This window comes from Lissotriton helveticus, chromosome 5_1 (genome assembly GCF_964261635.1).
Source record: "Lissotriton helveticus chromosome 5_1, aLisHel1.1, whole genome shotgun sequence".
NCBI classification, from domain to species: Eukaryota; Metazoa; Chordata; class Amphibia; order Caudata; family Salamandridae; genus Lissotriton; species Lissotriton helveticus.
This window is the reverse complement of record NC_136065.1, coordinates 1223260078-1223282662: the sequence shown is the minus strand read 5'-3', so window position 1 is coordinate 1223282662 and position 22585 is coordinate 1223260078. Positions and strand designations below refer to the sequence as shown.

The following is a 22585-nucleotide window of genomic DNA, read 5'->3' as shown; positions in this document are numbered from 1 at the left end:
ACCCATAAACATAAGGACTCCACTTGGACCAGATATAGAACAGGATACCAGAGTAAAATTCCCATCTACTCTGTCGTGGTCTTTCATTGGCCGGAGAGTGAAGCAGTTGAAATGAATTAGCTGTTCTACCTACCTGAACTCATGCTGCCTCCATTAGGCTGTGCTGCACTTCGTTTTATTTTGTGTTATTGTGCAGTATTGCAGTATTTATATAGCGCAAAATGCCTGTATATGGAGTGCTGAATCGCTGGTCTACATGAGTAGCACACTCCACCATATATGGTGTGTGGTTGGAAGAAAATGGCCTTTGTTTTGAACCTATGAGGGAAGTGTTTTCATGCCATGCTTGGTACCGCTGCGATGCAGTTATATAGTGATATGGGCCTCAGCACGTAGCAGTGTGTTGAATGATAAAGTGTGCGAGAGATGCGCAGTTTTATGGTTTCAGTATACTGGTAGCCTTGAACAGCTCTCTATGTTCCTTTATGGTATTTAATAGTATATATTCTGCTTAGTTGGTTGCTGCACTGGGTTGTCCTATCTGAGATTTTGTGTATAATTGTGGTCCTGAACTGGAATGGTTGGAAGGAACCTTCTAAGGTTACCTGCATATTGAAAGCAGTTTGCTGGTTAAGTTGTTTGTAATTCATAGGTTGTAAGCTGAGGATTGTGCTTGAGGGTGCAACTGTTTACTGGGTTCTGTTGCTGGTATGTGGGTGGTGCACTTATCTAGGTAATAGCCATGTTTTTAACTGTCTTCGGAAGTGTACATGCTCTTGGGTGTGTCTAACGTTGCCTGGCAGTGAGTTCCAGAGTTTGACGGCTTGTAATGGGAAATCGGTGCCTCCTATGAATTACTTATGGTAATGTGGTATAATAAGTGGCGGAAGCCTGGATGGCACCATATGGGAAGGAACTGCCACGTCAAGCCAAGGTAGGGTAGTGGGGTACATCATTTTCACTACACTGCCTGCGTGTTTCCTTGCCTCCGCCTTGCCAGTGCACCCGGACTATATGTTGCAGTCAATTTCACCCCTTCAGCTTCAATAAATGTTCATTCACTGCCTACAGACCATGACCATTTCCTGAGAGCCTAGAGGCATGTCGCTGCGGACCGACACTAGGATGCTTTGAGCACAGCACTGCCTCTGAAAGGCTTCAATCCACCCGCATCACTACACTTTGGCTGGGCCCACATGTGAGCCATGGGCCTTTGAAAAGAGACGCTTCTGAGCTGAGCTTTAGCTCCATGCATCTGGGTTTGAACAGAGGAGAGACTCATTCACATAATATCACACTTCTGTGCTTCCTCATATGCAGTATTTCTCTAGCTCTTGAGCATACGTGTGTGCGTGTGTGTGCGCGCGAGTGCGCGCGTGTGTGTGCGCGTGTGTGCGCGCGTGCGTGTGTGTTTGTGTGTTTGTGTGTTTGTGTGTGTGTGTGTGTTTGTTGTGTGTGTGTTTGTTTGTTTGTGTTGTGTGTGTGTGTGTGTGTGTTTGTTTGTTTGTTTGTTTTTGTGTGTTTGTTTGTTTGTGTGTGTGTGTTTGTGTGTGTGTGTTTGTTTGTGTGTGGGTGTGTTTGTTTGTTTGTGTGTGTGTTTGTTTGTGTGTGTGTGTGTGTGTGTGTGTGTTTGTTTGTTTGTGTGTGGGTGTGTTTGTTTGTTTGTTTGTGTGTGGGTGTGTGTGTTTGTTTGTTTGTTTGTGTGTGGTGTGTGTGTGTTGTTTGTTTGTTTGTTTTTCCCCGAGACTTCGAGGTGAAAACATAGAGGGCTGGCGTCTTGTTTAGAAACAAAAACATTACATTCCTTGCAAACTCGAAAGAACCAAAAACAAGATTGTCCAGGAATAGCCATACCAACTTTCATGCATAGTCACTGTGCAATATATCTCACTTGGGTAGATTGTTGGAGTTGAGGTCTCCTGTGAGGAGGGTTTGGCAGGAAGGAGGGTGTCTGAAGGCTAATCACTATTCAAAACGCGGATTTCCAATTGAATTTGGGTGCTGTAGCAAAATACTGTGTGGAAAATGGATGGAAGTATGTCTACTAACGAGATACATCCCAGAGTCAAACTTTTTGTTTGGTGCTTTTACTCTTGTTATATTCTGAACAAATTATTGTTGAGTATATAAGTGCAAGATTTTTCAGCCAAGATGGGTTCCTCTTAGTCTTCTTGAGCCAAAAAGCTTTTTTTAAGGGTGGAATATAAAACATACATCTGTGTTTGCATGGGTTCAAAGTTATCCGCACATGACTAACAAAAGTCAGGAAGCAGTAATCAGGTTGCACAAACACAGTGATACCCAGGCCGAAATCGTGATACTTTGTTATCAAGAACCATGGCTGATCATACATTGTGATCTGGAGGGCACTGTAGGCAAAAGCCGGTTTATGAAGCAATTTGAGAAAGTCTTAATGCACTGAATGACCTCATGCACTAGTTTGTTATTAGAACTCGATGGCGGTTTTGTTTAATCGAAACAGTGTGGCGAAGACAAAGTTGGATTAGTATAGTATTGGCAGCACGATGCACACAAAAAAGAAGGCTACAGGCACTCCAAAGGGCAAAAGTGGAGCAGATAACCATCAAAAGTATGAAGATAGTTGAGTTAACACAGATTGTCCTTTGTCGGAGGCTATTAACATTTCAATTTATAGATTGTGCATAATTTAAATAAAAAATATAGTCAACGCAAACTGTGGATATTGCCTTTCGATAGTTTTAATGGAATTATAAGAAGTATTCCTGTTCTTTGCAGTCAAGATTTCAATTGAAACTCAAATCTGCATATTCCGTCAATCAAATCGGAACAGTGCAGATTTGAGTTTGAATTGAAATCTGGACTGCAAAGGAAAAGAATACCTTTTTTAATTCCACTAAAACTATCATATGGCAAAATGCGGAGTTCGCGGTGACCCTATATAAAGAGACGAAATAGAGCACACACGATTATTTCCCCAATTTTATAGAGATTTAGTGGCGCAAACTTGCGCATTATACTTCAAGTGTCTTAAGAAATTAGGATCTGAAACCTGTGGGAATACTTTGGGATAACAAAGAACATAGACCTAGTCCTACGACAAATTTGGAAGATATTTTTCAATATGTATTAATGTGTCCTAAAGAAAGTGGGGTGAACAACTATATGTACCACCGAAATGCTACGTCGACAGAAAATGCAAAAAAAATGTTGATTGTATTTGTGTGTTTGAGAGGAAATATATTTCATGTGTTTGTGATATTAATAGTGTGTTGTGAAAATTGTGTTACAATAGGAATATCTTTTAATGAATTAATAAGTGATGTGGATTGTGTATTAAATATGGTCACCAGCCACCTGATGGGGTCTCTAAATGCTAAATCTGAGTAACAGAGGATTTTTCGGGTGGACTACGGGTGCAAGTTTCTTCCCAAGGTGGCACAGGACATCTTCAGGCCGTGAATTAGGTCTTAGCTAGATCTGTGCGCTACTGTTCAGTGCATGCAGTGTCAACAATTCTGTGTGCTGTAGTTTTCTCCAGGGCACTAATCAGGTGGCACATTCTGGCTGGAAAGTAAGGAAGTACTCCTGTACACATTTCCACTTCTACCTCTCCTGCCTTGAATTCTGATGATCAAGATAGAATTGGCCCAACTAATTCTTATTGCCACGTCGGACTTGGCCAGGAGGGTGTAATAGCCAGAGGTCTTGAGTCTGAGCATTTGTCCTCCAATCAGACTTCCACTTCAGGAGGACCTCCTGTCTCAGCAACAACATAGATCTTCCATCGGAGTCTTCACCACCTACTCCTCAATACGTGGAGATGGAGCACCAGCAGCTAAATGAGTTTTACTTGCCAGCTGAGGTTGTTGATGTCATCCTTGCAGTCAGGGGCCCTTTCACAAAGTCGATCTATGCTGAGTGCTGGGACAAATTTGTTGCTTGGGGTGGTGCCCGAATGATTGACAGTTTACAAGAGTTTCTCATTTTATTTTGTTTGTTAGTTTATTAAACTTGGAATGTTTTTGCAGTAGGCTCAGTAATAGGTTTTGTCGGCCCTTTTGATCTTTCTGTATTTAATTGACCAAACATCTATGTTTTTCAGTCCTCAGTTGTGAAGTGTTTTATTAAAGATTTGACTCGTATGTTTCCCCACCAAACTATTTATTGTGCTCCAATGGGAGCTGAACTTGGTCTTGACATTTCTCGTGTGCAAGCTCTTCGAGCTTATTATGCACAGCTATTCCTTAGCTTTTTGACTCTAAAAGCACGCAACAGGTTGTGATGTAGGGTTGGTGCATACATTCATGAAATACGACTGCCTTGATAGTCGGATCCGGTGGCTAAGACACTTCGCCCCAGCAGTTCTGCAGATCCTTTTGTTCTAAGTCCACTCCCAAGACCAACCACTTTGGGATGCATTGCGATGGTGTCTATTCTTGAGGCGAGTAATTTGGGGTTAGAACTATCTGTCAGAAGAACAAGTTACTTACCTTCGGTGCTGCTTTTTCCTCCCTGGTCTGCGATGTGGTATTTTTAACTCCTTAAAATGTCCCATGATAAACCTGCACACTGTCTCAAACAATTGAATCTATTCTCCACATATGAGGGCGCTGAAGAAGAAAGATACAAAAAACTGATGTCAGTGCACAGGTGTAGCGCTTACGTGCAGTTCCCCTCCTGTCACTTCCGGGATGGTATGGAGTCACCACAAAGCCACACAGCTCCACTTATTGACAATTGGGAGCTTCGCTGAAATATTTTCCAGACCCGTTCTGGCACATGGGGATATTCTAAAGGTGAAGAATCTGTGGTAGGATAAAGTATTCACCAGAAACTGGGAACCGAAGGAAAGTAACTTTTCTGTTGTAACATTTGTCGAAACAGTTGACCTTGTATGCCATTTGCAGCAGTCTGTGAGGTGTCACAGAAGTACATAAAATGAAGTCTAAGGAAACTAAAGGTGGTTTTCACCTAAGTTTAAAGTTGGTCAGTTGTGTAGCTATTAAGATTGCAGACAGAAAAGCGTCCTAGTCATGCATGAGAATGCTTTTCTTATTAATTAAAAGTTGGGTAATATTAAGCCTACAAAATTGGATAATTTATCCTTAAAGGTAGCATTGAAGAGAGATCTGTTATGTGTTGCATCTTGGTTTCTTCCATGGGAGCCTAATTATCATATTTAGATTTAACATGTATGGTGTTTGCATCATTCATGGCAAACATATTATATTTTAAGCTTATACGAGCCTTTGGACCAGCCTTCTTCAGCCATTAACTTCTTTTCGCTCAGGGACTGTCAGCCACTGGCTCAACGCTTTGTCAGTCACATCTTGGATCAGCCAACAGGAGCATTTTAGTCTCACCCCTTTAGGACTGGTGTTAGGCAAGACATTTCGATTTTTCTAAAATTAGTTGTTAAAAATGCTGTTAGGACCTTTCAGTCAGCTGGCTTCATCCATTGGTCTCTTATTGTGTCATTTACATTTTTATTCTGCCCACTACAGCATACAACATTGGGCAGTGGGTCAGCCCACTACAGCCATTGGCTACTTTCACTGTGAGTTATGGAATTTTTCTTTTTCACAAGGAGTACATCAACATACATAATAGTTCCATTCAATGCTAGGGAACACTATGGCAAGGGGTGCTTTTTGAGACCATAGTTTTGCTTTTAATGTCATTTTTGCTTTTAGTTTTTTAATTAAAGATTGAGGAGGCCAGCTGTTTGCCCAACAATAACATTTTGCAAATCCCATGACAAAATAAAACAAGCATTGAAAAAACCAAAAGGCTGACATCAAATTCCAGACCCAATGCTTAGATGGAAGATCATTTTACTCCCAAGTCTCCTTTTATTCTACTGGACCCAAGCACAATTCACTTAAAAAAATAGTTGAGAATGTATTTATTATGAGGTATGAGGCAATACTTTCAGTCCCGTGTCAAGAGATCTTATTGGTAAAGTGTATGATAAATACAGTCAGTGAGGGACAAGGGCACCGGTGTCCTGTTTAGGTTCGAGGAACTAGTGCCTAATTTGAAAAAGAAAATTAAAATTGTTCTGGTGCACAAAATATCACTTTATAGTTCACCTTCAACTTCCATCTCCTGGGTGGCCCACTCTTAGCACTGGCACAGCCAGATTGAGAAGAAAACAAGTGGTAAGGATGCAGAGAGGTGTTAGGGCTACACAAGTTAAGGAACTAACATGACTGAGGTGGTGGAAAAAAGTCTTGGGTAAGAAAGATGATTGTAGAAGGAAAGCATAAGGAGAATAGGAACAAGACGGGTGGATGATGAGGGTCATTATGTGAAATAATTCCTTAGTATGTAGTACAATTTTACCATTTCATGTAATATTGAGAATAACTGGTGTTGCAATCACCCCAGTTTAATGATGTTCCTTCTTTAGGAGGAGGGCTGAGTCAGCCACGAGAGGAGCTTCAGATGACGTTTGGGTGGTCGAAGAGAGTGCCTAACTTGCCCGCTTAGAGGTGATTAGAGTACATGAATGAGACCATTTTAGGAGTGGAGGAGAATGAGAGTCTGGAGAGACTGAGAAGAATAGAAGCATGGTGAGGGGCTGAACAGAAAATGATCCTTGGAATTACCGAGAGTTAGCAGGCAGAATCGAACCTTCACCCAGCCTTGACTAAACTTTACTGAACTGTACTATGTACTGGGGAGCAGCAGTGTTCTGTGCCGTGCAATAAATGGAGGAGCTGAATCTGTAATCTACACCATGGAGAAGCTGGGAGGGGACATTACACAGAAGGTGTTGACCTCTTTTTGTTCCCCCTACACGGTCTTTTCCTTTCTTGCTCTTGCGATCTAAACCTTTGTCGTGTTCTCATCAGTTGTCATGTTCTCATCTGTTGTAGTGTGTTGAATGTTGTTGGATGTTTGTTGAAGTGTTTCTTAAGGCACTGTTCTAAGCGTTGATGCAATACAAACCTTTGGAACAGAAGTATCATCTGCTTGAACAGGGCAAAGAAGGAGGATGTGGTGATCCCCTTTGACCCTAACTATGCTCAGACGACAGAGCAAATACTTGGCTGTGCCAACCTCCACCTACCTAGCATGGACCATTGTGTAGGTCCTACCAAAAACATGTCCCTCAGCTTGCTTCCTAGCGCGAAGGTTTCAAAAGTAGCAGACCCTCTGATTGGATTAGCCAGTCCATCGGGGGATGCCACATGTACACAATGCTTCCTCCACCTCATAGGTTTTGTTTACATCTATGTTAGTGGGGCGGGTTTGCATATGATCTGATCTACCTTGCCAGAACTAATTCCCAAAACATTTCAAGGCAGTCTGACAAATATTCAGCATTCTCGAAAAGGAGGACTTCATCCTTTATTTTAACCAGAAAGATCCACAGTAGCTGTGATGTCCTGCTGTACTGCAAACAGCCCGTGGTTTGACAACCCCCAGCCCTAAGTGTTGTTGGTTATTCCCTTACTTGCACCCTTTGATGACTGGGCCGTTAAAAACACCAGGTTTAGTCAAAGCTGTAGATTAGCATGCCATAAAATCATGAAAACTGACAGAAGCAAAACTGATTCTTTTCAGAGAGGGAGGGTCTCAAGAGAGTCTTCACCTTAGATTTCGAGGGTGGGTGGTCTTGCACAGTTAAGTTCCAACCCTGCCTGCGTAGTACAGAAGGGGAGATGGAGCCATATAAGACTTTCCGCCTTTGCCTTACATATTAGGGTGGGTAAAGTTGGATCCACCAATAGAGTTGTAAGTTGGTATGAGGTGCAGTTGAAATGCACAATGAAAACTCCCTTTCTGATTTACATGTTACGGTGTTCACATCAGAGTGCTCTCACCTATGCTTTGTTTGTTATGTGTGAGTGTGGGGGTAGAGTCAAGAGAACTTCCACCTCTGCTTAATTCCTTCCTCAGTTTTACAAATTTCGGTGAGTGTGATACAGAAAGGGAATTGGCAAGCCTAGTTTCAGAGACGTCCTCGTTACAACACTGTTCCATCTTGAAGTTTTCACTGGCAAATCGTTGTTTTAGGTGTGTTAGTCTTATTAGTTCCAAGGAAATACAGCAAAAGTGCAACCCCCAGAGTGCATTAAGTGATCATGCAAAAGTCTAGGTCTGGAAAAAGTGCCCAACATAATCTGGGGGGAGGTGATCATCCTACCTCTAGGATACAGGGTGCAGTAGGGGGAGTGAAGAGATGGTGAAGGCTGGTTTCACAAAAAAGAGCAGCCAACTATTCTGCCCATACTGTTGGGGGGAGTGGATGAGAAGATGGGAGGTTCACAAGGAGAACTCTTTCCTACCTTGGTTTACATGTTACAAGGGATGATGTTGCTGGGTATCTTCTAAGGAGGCTCCCACATATGTTTTACATGTTGTTGATGGAGAGTGAGTAGGCTGGAGTCCTAAAGTGAACTTCCACCTCAGATTTACACAATATGAAAAGAGGGTAGATGAGAAGATTTCTTCCTATCTTTTCCTATACATATCACTATTGTTGATCTGCAGGATTTCCACAAAAAGCATTCCCACCTGTTCTTTTAATGACACATTGAGAGCTACACAACTCATGCCATGGTTGGGCCCGCGAAGCATACTCTTTAAAGTTATTTGCTCCTTAGAACTCAACCTCTGTGTAGTTGTCTAGGTCCTTGCCTGAGCTTGCTTGGAAGCAGTACAATTGTTGATTTGATTACTTCTAGCTTTCCTCTCCATTAAATTCCACACGTGGGTGCCTTCCATTGTTTGTATCGCCCTAATGCTGTAAAAGAAATAGTGTGAATGAATTATTTTAATATTGCACTGATATTGCACACGAATAAGCATTTAGAATTTCCAGGTGCTGACCTAGTTTGGTTCCTGACAGTTAACCTAAATCATCATTGTCACCAGTGTCAGACTCTCATTTTGCCAAGGGTTTTCCTTTCTCTATTAAAGCTAAGGTATCCCTCTCTCTTCCATTGTCGTAATGTCTTTCTTCATGCTCATATAGACACTTGAACAGGCTCTCTTCCTTCATCACTGTATGAAAACGATGACTTCCCCCGAGCCATCATCATATGAGGCTTGATTTAGAGTTTGGCAGATGGGTATTCCATCACCACCTTATTACAAGTGCCATAGGATATAATGCACATGTAAAACCTTAGTCAGGATAACCAATTATGTTTGTGACGGAATAGCCCGTCTGTTGCACTCTAAATTATGCCCTAAGCTCTCCTTTATTATTATGTAAAGTGTGATTTCCTCCCTTTGTAGTCATAGAAGGCAACGTCCCCCATCATCTTATGAAGATTAAGACCCGCCTTTTTCTTCGTCATATAAAGACTAAGGCCAACCTCTATCTGTAATCATGTGGGAACTAAGACTCCCTCTTTTCCTCACATAGAGACCAAGAAACCCATACTTCATCATCTTATGAAGACTAAGACCCTTTCTTTCACCATGATAATAGAGACTGAGGCCCTTTCGTTCAGCATCACATAGAGAATGAGGCTTTCCTTATTTATCATATAGTGAACACGACACCCATCCTTCATCATCATGCCAGTAGCTCGCCCAGAGGGGGCCCCCTAACTTAGAATTTCAAATGTATCAGACCCTGTTTTGTACAGATCGGAACATGTTGCCTCTGCTATGGAGCAGTCATCTTTTTCTGTTGAATGCAGTGTTTTTTTCTCCATATAGGCAGAAATACGCCCTGACGGACCCGACTGTGGCTACGGCTCCTTTCACCAGCAGTACTGGCTCGATGGGAAGATTATTGCAGTGGGAGTCCTCGATATACTGCCCAGCTGTGTGTCCTCGGTGTACCTGTACTACGATCCTGATTACTCCTTTCTGTCTCTTGGAGTGTACTCTGCACTGCGGTAAGAGGTAGAATAGGTCTACTCTTCACATGTGTTTGTCTAGATGAGGCTAACCACTCCTATAGCTCGGCATGTTCTATGCCCTTCTGAAACTTTACTGCAGCTTCCTATAGACAACATTACAAATAGAGGTGCACCTACACTTACAGCTTTGTGTCTGAAGGGGCCACTTTTTTTTATATAAACATGCTTCTACAAGCACTTAACACAAAAGTGTAAAATCTCATACCGCTCTGCCTAGTGCATCTTCCCATAGTAATGATCCATAGAGCAATTTATACTAAAAGTGCAGATCCCTGGACTGCTGTTGCCCAGAGCTCTTTGACACAGAGGTACATCTTCCCATAAAGCTTGCTGAATGCACTAAAGTGAAACTTCCTAGAGAGCTTTGTCACATAGCACATTATACAGACTTCCCCCACAGCTGTGTGAACTTAAGCTCTTTATACACTAAGATGCTGCTTTCCCTTCATCTCTGTCTTATAACACATTATGCACAGAAATGCAGCTTCTCATGTAACAATTTCTTAAAACTCTTTATGCAAAGACATGTTCTTTATACAAGAGTGTACTAGGTGCCACTTCACATATAGCGGTGCATCCAGAATACTTTATAAACAGGAAGCCTTTCCCCCCGAACTTTGTCACACAGTATGGTATACAGAGGTGCCACTCTCCATACTTTTTGATACCAGACCCTTTTGTTCACTGATGTATGCCTTAGACCGCTTAATAAGGTTATTTGCTTGGGGGCTGTCATTTGTGCACTTTCCATAGTCTATCAGGGGTATAATATGTTTGACGCAGGAATTTAACTGGAATCAGGTGCAGCCAAGTTGAGATTGACAATTCCTGAGGTGCCATCTTTGCTTCCCTCCATTCCTCTTCCTCCAGCTGTGTCACATTCCTCCAGCAATTGAACACATCTGGTGCATTCACCACCAAAGAGTAGTGCATATGAGAAATGCTTTTCCAGCCCCAGGGGGCAATTACCACCTTCTCCTCTATTGGATTGAATTCTTGGAGGGTGTCCAACACATGCAATATTTGCTCTAGGGCATGTCTTTGCTGCTAGTACATACGAATTTGAGGTCTCTGGAGCTAGAATTACTCTGGCAGTTCAATATGATGTCATGTGACTTCCATTCCCTCCATTCCAAATGTCTCCGAACATCAACATGCCTATAAGGTCTCTGGGTTTGGACCTCTGCAGCCTTATCTACTCAACCAAGAGCCATGCTACAGTAGGTGTTGGTTTGCCTTCCCAGCCATTCCATCGCTGTGCACTTCATCAGCACCTCAGTACAACATGCATGGCTGGAGTTAGAGATGGAGGTATCTGGAAACCAAAAAAAGTCCCCAAAAAGACAGACCGTTGAACATGTCCAGCTCTAGTGTATAGGCCTAGTCGCCCACTGTTCCAAAAACAAGTTAATAACAAATTGCAGTTGGGCAACTTAAAGTATTAGAAACTTGTATCATCAAAGTGTGTTGATTTTGATCTAGCATCTGTATGTATTTAAAACTTTCCGCCCATAGAGATACTATTTCGCTGAATGCCTTCGAAGAAAACGATCATAACATTGCAGTCCAACCCCTGTGGATAAATGACCTCTGCCAACACCTCACCTTCTGACGAGATCTGCTTTGTGTGACCAGCTGCAACGCCAAAAATCTCCTGTGCTTCCCAGATGTGACATTTAAAGCAATAATACATTGAGCTAATGCTTTTAAAAATGCACGAGTCTGTGGTCTAACACCGTATCTGCTGCTGATTGATCATGCTTGACAGCCTCCTGTTGCACTCTGGGGTCACTTAACTCATGCGAAAGACCCTGTCTACACTTGACACCATCCACTGCCTGTTGTTTTGGCTCCTCTTGTCACCCATCTGTATCAGAATACCCTTTTCTGACACCACCCCAATCACTGCAGATACCTGCTGCTCCAGCGTTAAAACCTTCCAACCTGTGGACCATCTTGTGGAACTACACAAATCACTTGAGTCATCTTCTGTTTCCTCGCTGACTCTTCCTTAAAATAAGACCCTTTTGGATGCTGCTGCCACCACATGTGTGTCTCTATCAGTGCTGTTCCTTTGTATGACATGGCCATCAGGAAGGCGCTCTCATGACCCCGCTGAACATAGGGAAATAGGCGCCACTTTCAAACCACACTAAGTCTGGACATCACCTGTGCCACTATTCTAAAGCACAGGTGACTCTAGACACAACACAGGCACTAGTTTCTCCTAGTGTTGTATTGATGCCTTTCAACCACAGAACATTCTGACAATACCAAATCAGGCATAGGAGAGGTTGCATCTCCTGCTGCCATGTTATAGGCTTCTCCAGAGCAGAAGCCGCCAATCTTAGTTGACATTATCAACAGGTTCTCTTGCATTTTCTGCATCTAACCCCTCTCCTGCACAAGATTTTCTTTTATACATCATGCGAAGCATCATCATCTCTTGCGTTAGAGGCCATCACTGTTGCAGGGTTTCTCTCATCTGACTCTAATGTGCTGGTTTCCTATTTTAGTGTAGACCAGATAAGATTAATATCTCCCAAGCACACTTTGGCTTGAATCCTTTCCTAAGTCTTGCTAAGTTCAGTTTGGCACCTTCTCTGTAACAATCAGAAAAAAACAAATATCTGTTGCACGTTAGAAAGCTTTTAAAATAACTTCTATTTATGTCTTTTTGTAAAGGAGTGGTAACCACTCTCTGGTGACCTTAGAGTGCTCTGAGGAGAGTACACATAAAGAATAGCAACTAGTAGGATAGAGCTTTGCAAAACCCAGTGACATATAGGGTAATGTATGCCACATGTAAGGATTGAGCTTGCCAGGGATACCCACTATCCAGTATCTCCCAAAACATACTTGTCTTAGTCATCATACCAACCTACATATCTGTGCTTTGACATCTTTCTCAAGTGCTTCAGAACTTTTCAGGGCCGGTGATTTTGTGGCTGCAAGGTCATTTATTTCCATTTTCCTGTGAACCCCTTACTGTGTGCAATGAATGGTCTCAGCATTGCCATGCTAATCTTTCCCATGATTAACTCTTGGAGGGTACATAGTTGGAGTTGATGAAGTCTTGGCCTGTGGCATCCTATTATCTTAGCTCACAGTTTAATCTTCTAGACTGAAATTGGAATAGAAGATCTGCTTTATAGACAAGATAACAGATTACCCAGAAAACAAGAAGAATTTTTAGTCGAGCTGATATAATTGTTGGTTAGAGGTGCTAAGGCAGGTGGATGTAAATGTAGCTACTCTTCTCCAAGTGTCTTACTGGGAAAGGCATTTGAGGATTTCTACTTCCTGATATCAGAAGAGCAAGGATATCCTGTGTCAGAAAAGTTCAAAGGTCATTTGTCACTTCCAAGTGCATTACTATTATGGTGGTCTCGTAAGTGAGAGGCTACTTATAACCTCGAGAGTCCTGTTTCTGTTTCGTTTTAGAAATTAAGGTATGCCTGTCGGTGTTCTAGTGCTTGCTGTGTGATGGGTTATGTTGAAGCTCAGTATGTTGTTTCTTTATAGGAGTCTTATATTTGTGTTACTTAAACATATCAGTTATTGATTGTAGTCTCTGCTCAGGGGTGCGCAGTCCGCACTGCCATGGCTTAAGGTGGGGCCGAAAGCCTTGTAATACTAGCTCTTTCTGAGTAGCAGGACGGGAGTTTCATGCTGTGGGAAACAATTGAGTAATCTCACTCGTGGAGATTCTTGATGTATAACTGTCCTGAACTCCGTGTCTGATATATTGGTTGGCATGATGGTATGGACTTTAGGAATAAGATAGCTGGGATGAAAAAAGCAGACGGTGCACATTTAATTTGCTGGAGGCAGCCTTACTTGTTAAGCTTCACCCTATTAAGCTTGTGCTTTAGCAGTATCTCACAGACCGACAATTGCTGTCTCTCTGCAGTGGAGAATGAATTTCAAGTAAAGGTCATCATCCCTAACAAGACGTCTTCCTACGAGGTGTACCTACAGCATAGCCTCTCCAAGAGCAGCAAGGTGTTTGTGTTTTGATGTGAAGCTCGTTGTTGATCCGGCTGAAACCTCAAATGGATTCTCCGGTTGGGTGCACATGACTTTACCATCCAGATATGCTTTGGCAAACCGTTGAGATCTAGGCCTGATGAAATAAGGTCCCCATACAATTTCCCAAGTGAACCTTGAGGTTTGTTTGTGAAGATGTACCTTGACAGTTGTGAGCCTTGCATGACAGTTCCTTCTTTAAAAGACTTTGCTAAAAATGAGACACTTCTAAGGCACCCGGTACAAAAGGGGGTGGTGATGGACGGAGTATCTGAATCAATCAAACACTCACACCCAGTCAAAAGATCTGGGTTTGATCCATCACCGTTCTTTAGCCCACTCTGCCACCCCAGTTCAGACATGGCTATATGCAAATCAGTCTGACCCTGTGCCTCATGGGAACAGTCCAGCCCGAACTGCCAAGCCATGCCCTCCCTCCCTGGGTTTCATCCATCACTTGGGCTAAAGAACGGTGATGGATTAAACCCAGATCTTTTGACTGGGTGTGAGTGTTTGATTGATTCAGATACTCCGTCCAACACCACCCCCTTTTGTACCGCTTTTGGCCGCCATAAGTGTGGCAGGGTATGCTCAGACGTGAGTCCCTTGCTCACTTTGCCACTGGATTCAGGGGTGTGGAATTTAATAAAATATCTACTTGTCCAGGGGGCTGGTTGCTTCATAAATCTACTTGTCCTGTAACAAAATCCACTTGTCCCTTTGGTGCCATGTAGTGCGGCGACAAATAAAGGCAGCATCTCATTATATAAGAGCTCTGATATAGCCTCTCTTATTATGCCAGGGCTCATACCATAGTAGTGCTTGAATACTTGCAATCCCTTTATGTTGCCATGTTTCCGACGATCTACATGTGTGAGTGTTTGATTGGTTCAGATGCTCCGTCCATTACCTCCCCCTTTTGTACCGCTTTTGGCCACCATAAGTGTGGCAGGGTATGCTCAGACGTGAGTCCCTTGCTCACTTTGCCACTGGATTCAAGCAAGCCGGGCTGAAGACGGCTGTAATGCCAGAAACCGGTCCTCGGAAGCTTGTTTCCAGTCCAGGGAGGGCATGGCTTGGCAGTTCGGGCTGGACTGTTCCCATGAGGCACAGGGTCAGACTGATTTGCATATAGCCGCGTCTGAACTGGGGTGGCAGAGTGGGCTAAAGAACGGTGATGGATGAAATCCAGATCTTTTGACTGGGTGTGAGTGTTTGATTGGTTCAGATGCTCCGTCCATTACCTCCCCCTTTTGTACCACTTCTAAGGCACCCATCATCTTATCCACGTGGGTGTGGGTTGGGCATTACTCTTGATAGCATGATCCACATACACCTTGAAATAGATGGAGCAAGAAGTACAGATGCCTTCAGGTGACTTGATCATTCTTAATGTAAGTATCTCCTGCACCTGTTACATACTGCACCAGAACCCCCCCCCCCCTCTCCACCCCCCAACTGACTAACTACCTTGGCCTTTTTAGAAAAGTCTCAAAGTCACCATTAACAAGTAAAATGTATTGCACTTTAATAGTCACACATTGATCTCCTGGGTCCCTGTGCCCTGGAACTCGAGGTTCACACCACTGAGTAGGCCCTACAGTTCCAAAATATGTCTGGGATTGCTTTTGTGCCCGTACAGAAGGGACATGAGCCATCCTTTTGGGATGCACTGGATTATCATTTTGGAGCTTGACCACTACTGATTTATGTAAGGTTGGTCTCTGCCAGCACATTCATGGTGAGCAAAATAAACTATGGACTGGAAAGCGCCCCAGAGCAATTACCTTTTCCTACATACTAGATCAGTTTCTCAATTCATTGACTCTAGCGATTCCCAAAGTCCTGAATGACATGACAGGTTTCAAAGCTTGTCACCTAGTAAAGTTGGTTGATTTTGAGTATTGGCTGGTGATATTTTAAATATTGTTATTTCTTTATGTTTGCATTCTTATAGAGCACACTCAACTCAGTGGGTATCAATGCACTGTACAACAGAACAACACAAAGCATAGCATAATGTGTAGAACAAAAGTAAGTAATCCTGCTACTAAAACGATTATGTAAGCCTCAAAACAGCAACAAGGCACACGAGCAGGGAGGTGATAAAGGACTCAAGAGATCAGGAGGTAGGATTGAAATTGGGTGTGCACTGTAGAGTAGAGGATGAGAGAATATGATTTAGCTAAAGAACTATTGCAGAAGAGAGCAAACAGTTAATATTTTAGCACTTGTAATCGTTTTACATGTAATCTGTCCAGTGAAAGGTAATCGGTAGAATTTCCCATAGTTGATTCAACTGATTAGCTGCAACGTCTCTGTTCCAATTTTCTTGGGAAATTAAAGACCAGAAGTGCTACAATATAGTAAGCTGAAAGTTACTAAATTTAACTACTGTTGTGACTTGTTTATTGGATTTTTAAGTTACTGTTGGCTATGATTCCCAGATTTCTCTCTGGTGCTCTGTCTTGATTCCATTTAGCTACAGACATCTCTCAGTTCCCTAGCTGTTACTTTACATATCAACATCCAACTGTATACAAGAGATGTTGTAGTCAGAGATTTTTAACAATAGCTTGGTAACCGCTTTAGGAAAGTAGCAGAGGTCCTTCTTGTGTGAGATGGATGGGGGGGGGTTTCTTAATCTCCAGTGGGTAACAGCCATTTAATAAGCTTCTTTGACAACAAATAAGTGAAACATATGTCCATAAATAGTGGATCACAGTCCTTTCAAACCCATTAATGCTAGCTATATTTTGCATTATGTGAGTAGATTTTTTGTCTGAAAAAACGTAATGTTTAAATTTCAAATGAATAAACCCCATTGTGTGATATTATAGAGTCTTAAGGCATGTTTTATCTGCCAGTGCTTGTCTGTCAGACGTAGGATCCAACCTCCTTCTCATCACTAAGGACTCACTTCAATGTGTGTGTGTGTGCGCGCACGTCGGGTCTAGATTTAAATCAAAACGTATTCTCAGAGTCACAGGAAATAATTCTCAGAGTCACTCAGAAAATCATTAAAACCAAAAAATCATGAACTGACACGTAATTCCAATGGATGCTAATACACATCCCTGTAGTTTTGATTTGATCTTAAAAACTTTTTTTTATAATTTTTGGGCACAAAAGGAGGAGGTGTCTTCTGAGAGGTAATATTAAACACATTATGAAATGAATTAGCTTTATGCAAAAGCAATATTTTTCTGGCAGTGGATTCTTTGAAAGGCTATGGTTAGAAGGTTTTGCAGTAGTTGTCATGAGCTGTGCTGTTCTTGTGAGCTGCTTTGTATTATATTGTTGTTTGTTTCCCACTGTCAGTGTTTCAGCTAAGATCCGTCCCATGCAAAGCCCCTGCTTGTGTATTCATTGCCAATACTTCCAACATCGAGAGTCAAATGGTGCCCTTCTATAAAACGCACTCTCTCAAGAATATACAATTTAATGGAGTGTCTGAGAAGCATGGGGTTGCCTAGTATGTGTATCCACATCTTTAAATCCCATTGCCACTGACGATGGAAAAAGTCTCTTTTCTCAGCAGGTATTTGTTTGTTCTTTAGATGATGAGCACCATCAAACTCATTAACTCACAATATTCAGCTGCTTTCTGCCTAATTTTGAATTTTTCCCCACAAATCTTGCTTTAACTGTTTTGAAGTTTGCCAATTCTTTTTATCCTTTACCAACCTTCACATTTGGCAAAGTGGTGATAGAAGCGAGACTGCTTTAATCATGCAGGGCTTGTCTCACTGTTAGATCTCATAGACCCCTCATGCCAGTTAATACAGACCCGCTAACCCTTCACTCAAGATGAGTCTGGTTTATAGAGCTGCCAGTAATTTCTTTTGTTTCCCTCAATTTTTATTGAACATGCTGAATGGTGAAAATTATCTTTCACCTCGCTATTCCTACTGTCATCAACTGTTGCACTGTGATTAGAAGAGTTCTCTGGCTTCTAATGGTTTGTCACTCCGATTGCCCTAACATGTTCACCTTCTAGTCTATTACCATAGTCTTTGTTTTATGACAAATTAGCCATCAGAATGTATGTGAAAAACCTTTGCTTTCAATTAGTTGGGGAAATATCCTTTAGCTTTCAGTCCAAATGGCGAAGGTCTATCCAGAATCTTTCTGAGCCCAGAAGAACCATAAGTGATCTGAGTGACCCTTAACTCCTTGCTCATGTAATTCAATGTCCTGTCTTCTGACTTCCCGTAAAAATACCTTTGTACCTCCATATCTATGGAGCTTGCTGTTCAGATGGTTCTCAGTTGTTGAACTAGAGATTTAATTAATCATGTTTTATTGTAAAGTCCAATTCGGTTTGTTTGGATTTCAGGATTTCCTCCTTCCTGCACCACCTCCCCTTAAATTCATTGGGGAAGCTTTGTCATCATTTAGTCTTCAGGCGGGTTTCTCTTCCAGTACCCAAACTCTGGAAATCTCTCACGCATTGACAAAGCTTTACAACTTTCCCTTCCAAGTTTACCTAGGATTTGCCTCTCTTTTGTACCTACGTTTTACTACCTGAGTAGAGTATAGACTAGAGCAATGTTCCACCATCCCCCACTCAACCCCTTTCCCCCGACCCCCCATGCTGTGGAGAGTTCGATCAAGAAAACCCAAAGCTACAAGTTGGCTATCAGATACATACGAAGCTTAAGGAATTCGAGTAAGAGCACACGACCAATGGCAAAGCCTCAAACAAGAAGTGCCTAATAGATTTACAGGGTAAACACTTCTAGGATTAGACCGCACATTTAAACAATGTATTAACATAAAAATGGTTGCAGCTGAGGGTCACAAAATCAAATTTTACTAGATTAACACCTCAGATTTTAGGTTAACCCCGGTGCCTTTGAGAATAGTTAATGCTGTAAAACCCAGTCATATGTAGCATACAGAGCCTCTCTAAATGTACTTCCTTACAAGCGTCGGAGGTAGAACAGCACCGTGAGAATTCCTAGACAACAGTTAAGAAATGATGGTAGTTGGAGGTGAAGGGCAATTACAGAGTTAATAATGTCCGAGTCCTTGGCAGGAGGCATTTTTGTTCACCAGATTAATTTAGATGAGAGACTGACCACATGTTTTGCTCTTGTGAAGAACCATATATAATATGTAACTTTTTTCTCACAATATGATTTATTCCAGGGCTAGATCTAGGATTCCTTTAAATTGCTGCTGTGCTTGATCTCCTACCTTGTCAGTTTATCCCACTTCCACTTGAATAGTAAAATTAATAGGATACAAGTACGCAGATTCTCCTGCCGTTTGATGCGCTTCCTGGGATTGCTCTGTTTTCCTGTCTTTTTTTCTATATTCTCCGAGCTGTAGAACACCGCTGTTAAATGGACATTTTCACCATGTCCTGCAGACACAGGGCTGCTAGTAAAGGTGTACCACTATGAAGCTGCTGTGACTGCTTGCTAGGAGCGTTGACTTTTTTTTTCCCACCGACCCCCATAGCAGGGATAAGCAATTTCTCCCTTCGGACGAAAGCCAAAAGGAGTAACTACTACTAAGGTGTGGAGCCAACCTGGTGCTTGTATTTTACTGTTATTCATCAAAACCATCATGCAATAAAATATTGATTGCAACACTTGGCTTTTTGAGGGATGTACAGATAGCATGATACTAGCTAACAAAACGAATGGATTTATTCAATTTGATCTAATCAGGAAACGTGACTTACTCGGCGTCCCAAAGAGGATCAAGAATGCAGAGCTAGCTGCATCTGAGCAGGGGCTAGACAGGCACTTATGTGCACAGTACCAGGCCCACTAAGATGTATCCGAGAACTATAGAAGCAGTTTCTGTCCCAGTCACTAGATGGCACTAGACACATAGTTTATCGGAGAGAATAGTTTATGGGAGAGAGCCTATGGAATAAGTCCCTCATTGCGATTGGCCCGCTAATTGGTGTGATATTTATCGCACATGATAATATCCAACTCCACTTAGTCGGAATTTATCTTTAGTGATAAATAGCACTCAGGTACGAGGTTTTGGGGAATAACATGCAAATGTTGGTGCTTACTGCAACCACCACCACCTATTGCTTTGTGGTAGACCTTTGGGTTCCCTCCCATCAATTCCCCTATTTTAACACAAGGGGTGCAATGCTTTGTCATTTCAGATGGAAATGTCTAACCACAGATTCCTCATCTTGTGAATCTCCTCATATGCCAAACTCGAACCACAAACTCTTCTAAGAACTCCTCCTGCATGTTGAGGCGGTCAAGGAGGCCATGCTGCATATATTTAAAGTGGGTACAGATCCCTTTGGAGTACCTTCTGGCCCTATGGGGCCATCAGAGACTCCAGTCCAACTTCCACTGTTGGGCCCTTCCCCAGCACTGACTGACCCCCAGACAAAGTCTGCCCACTCCCACGGCAGATCTGGTCTCAACCTTTGTATCGTAAGACTCATCACTTGATCCTCCCTCAGCCTTGCCTACAGCTCCAACCGCACAAATTAAATATTTGCCGTTGGCCCCAATGCTGGATTCAGACCCATTCTTGTCAAGGATTTAATACCAAAGCTAATGCTTAACCTGATGAGGTCTTTCAAGTATCTCTGCGTCGGCAGCGGAAAACGGCCTTTACAACGAAGCCGTTTCCACGAAATCTTTAACCACGCATGCAGTACAACGCATGCGTGGTTACCACTAAAGCCTTTACCACACATACCTTTACTACGAGGTTTGTAGTAAAGGCATATGTGGTAAAGGTAAAAAGTAAAACGGGGGGGGGTGTGGGGGGGTCTCCCCCCCAAATAAAAAAACTCACCAGAGTCACGTCGGGATCTGCACATAATCAGCGTCGTTTAAGAGAAATCGGAAAAAAAATCCGTTTCCTCTTAACGACGTATGACGTCATCACGCAAGTAGTCGTGGTAAAGGTTATGCGTGGTAAACGAATTCCGTTGTAACGCATGCGTGGTAAAGGCATGCGTTGCAACGGAATTCGTTGTAACGTCATACATTCTCGGCAGCAGTACTTTTGGAGGTAAATTTTGTATCCAATGTTGACGTTGTACAAGTTCTCCTACATGACCCGCACAATGACAATGAATGGGGAAGTAGTTAATGTACACCCTCCTCGCCATACAGCTACTGGTCCTTATTTTGACTTTAAAAAAAACAATGGCTTGGGTACCTCGCTGGAGTTGGGTACCTCGCTGGAGTCACCTTAGGTCACCTACAGAGGAAATGGCCTCTTTTGCAGTAGTAGTTTGCAGGACCGTGGAGTTCATGGATTTACTACTCCCTACTAACGAAATTAGAGCACAGGATGCAAAGCAAGATTTAACTGTTTACACAAAACTAGGGCAAAAAACATACGTTTGGTCAGTATGAGGCTATCTAACCGCACGGAATAGCCAAGTTATACCTTTAACTGTCAGTCATTGTGTGGTTAGTTATTCTGCATATGTTATTCATAGCTTGTAAGGGGACGAGTAATTTAGTAATTTACATGGTCTTACTGTTCTGTAAGTTTTTTTGTTAAGATTTCAGCTTGTGTTGTTGTTACTGGCAAGTTCATAATGTGAATGTTGGTTGTTTGAATGAAGAAAGTTGGATTTTAAGGAGGCTTTTACCTGCAGTGTTGGCCGAGCGGCCTCTGTTTTTCTTCTTGGATCTTATTAAAAAATCAACAACCGTATTAGACTTGTGCCTTTAATACCACAAAAGTTTTGGCAACAAGCCAATCAGAGGCCGCCTCCATGAAACCAGGTAGTCTTATTATAATTTTCTTCCCATGGTGATTCTCCTGGCACATAAAGTCAAAACAGGTGTATCCCTGGAAGGGCTGATGGCCATCTGTATTGTACTGGAAGAGAACCTATAGTCCCTCTGAGGGGAAAACGCAATGAGCAGTTCCTCCAACCTTTGATTGAGAAGACCAAACATTGGCAGTCAAAATCTCAGTGAAACACAAAGACGTTCTCTCTTTACAGAGAGAGGCAGCGTTGTCAAGGCCACAGTGACGTAACTGAAACTGAGGAGCACTCAAAAGTCTGAAACGCTTTCAGATGTTGTTTACGCACACTCATGCTTGCCTCCATTTTGTTACAGTAAGAACTGCTCAGTGAAACAAGGATCTGACACTGTTATTGTGGTACATTGTGGTGCATCAGCATGTCAAGGTGATACTCTCTCATTGTTGCATTAATATTTATGCTTCATGTGTGGCTATCTGTGTTACGGTGCCCACCTCATTATTTTATGTTTGTATCTTGGTGATGCACACACCACCTTAGTTACTGTGTTAAAAACATATAGTAGTAAGGCAGCTCCTCTGGGATGGTAGACCCCGTATAGCGTTCTCAAAGCTGACCCTCAATTGGTATGATGGAGGCATAGGGCTGCCCGACCTAAAGAAATATTACTGGGCGTCCCAATTAGCGGCTATCCATCATTGAATATACGGGGAACCAAGCGATCCTGGATTTGCCATGGATAGGTAGCAGTTCCCGGGGGGGGGAATACACCAGAGCGTTATACGCAGGGCCCCGCAGATTTCTGCTTACTGGCCCCACAGCGCATGCCGTACAGGTATGGCATGCAGACAATAGGCACCTGAAGTGGGAAGGCAAATTAACACTAGCCACTCCACTCTGGAACTCGGAGAAATTAGGGAGCCTCCGTAAATCCAGAGGGTTTGACAAGTGGTATCTCATC

At 42.5% G+C, this 22585-nt stretch overlaps 1 protein-coding gene across 4 annotated transcripts in view; it reads left to right on the top strand.

Annotated features, from left to right (window-relative positions):
* The window catches only part of ATE1 (arginyltransferase 1), a 489063-nt gene that overhangs the window by 356396 nt on the left and 110082 nt on the right, over positions 1–22585 (top strand). For all 4 annotated transcript variants that reach the window (XM_078643941.1, XM_078643939.1, XM_078643940.1 and 1 more), the window contains exon 9: positions 9664–9845. In XM_078643941.1, coding sequence (XP_078500067.1) covers positions 9664–9845 — 182 coding nt within the window. The remainder of the gene's footprint in view (positions 1–9663; positions 9846–22585) is intronic.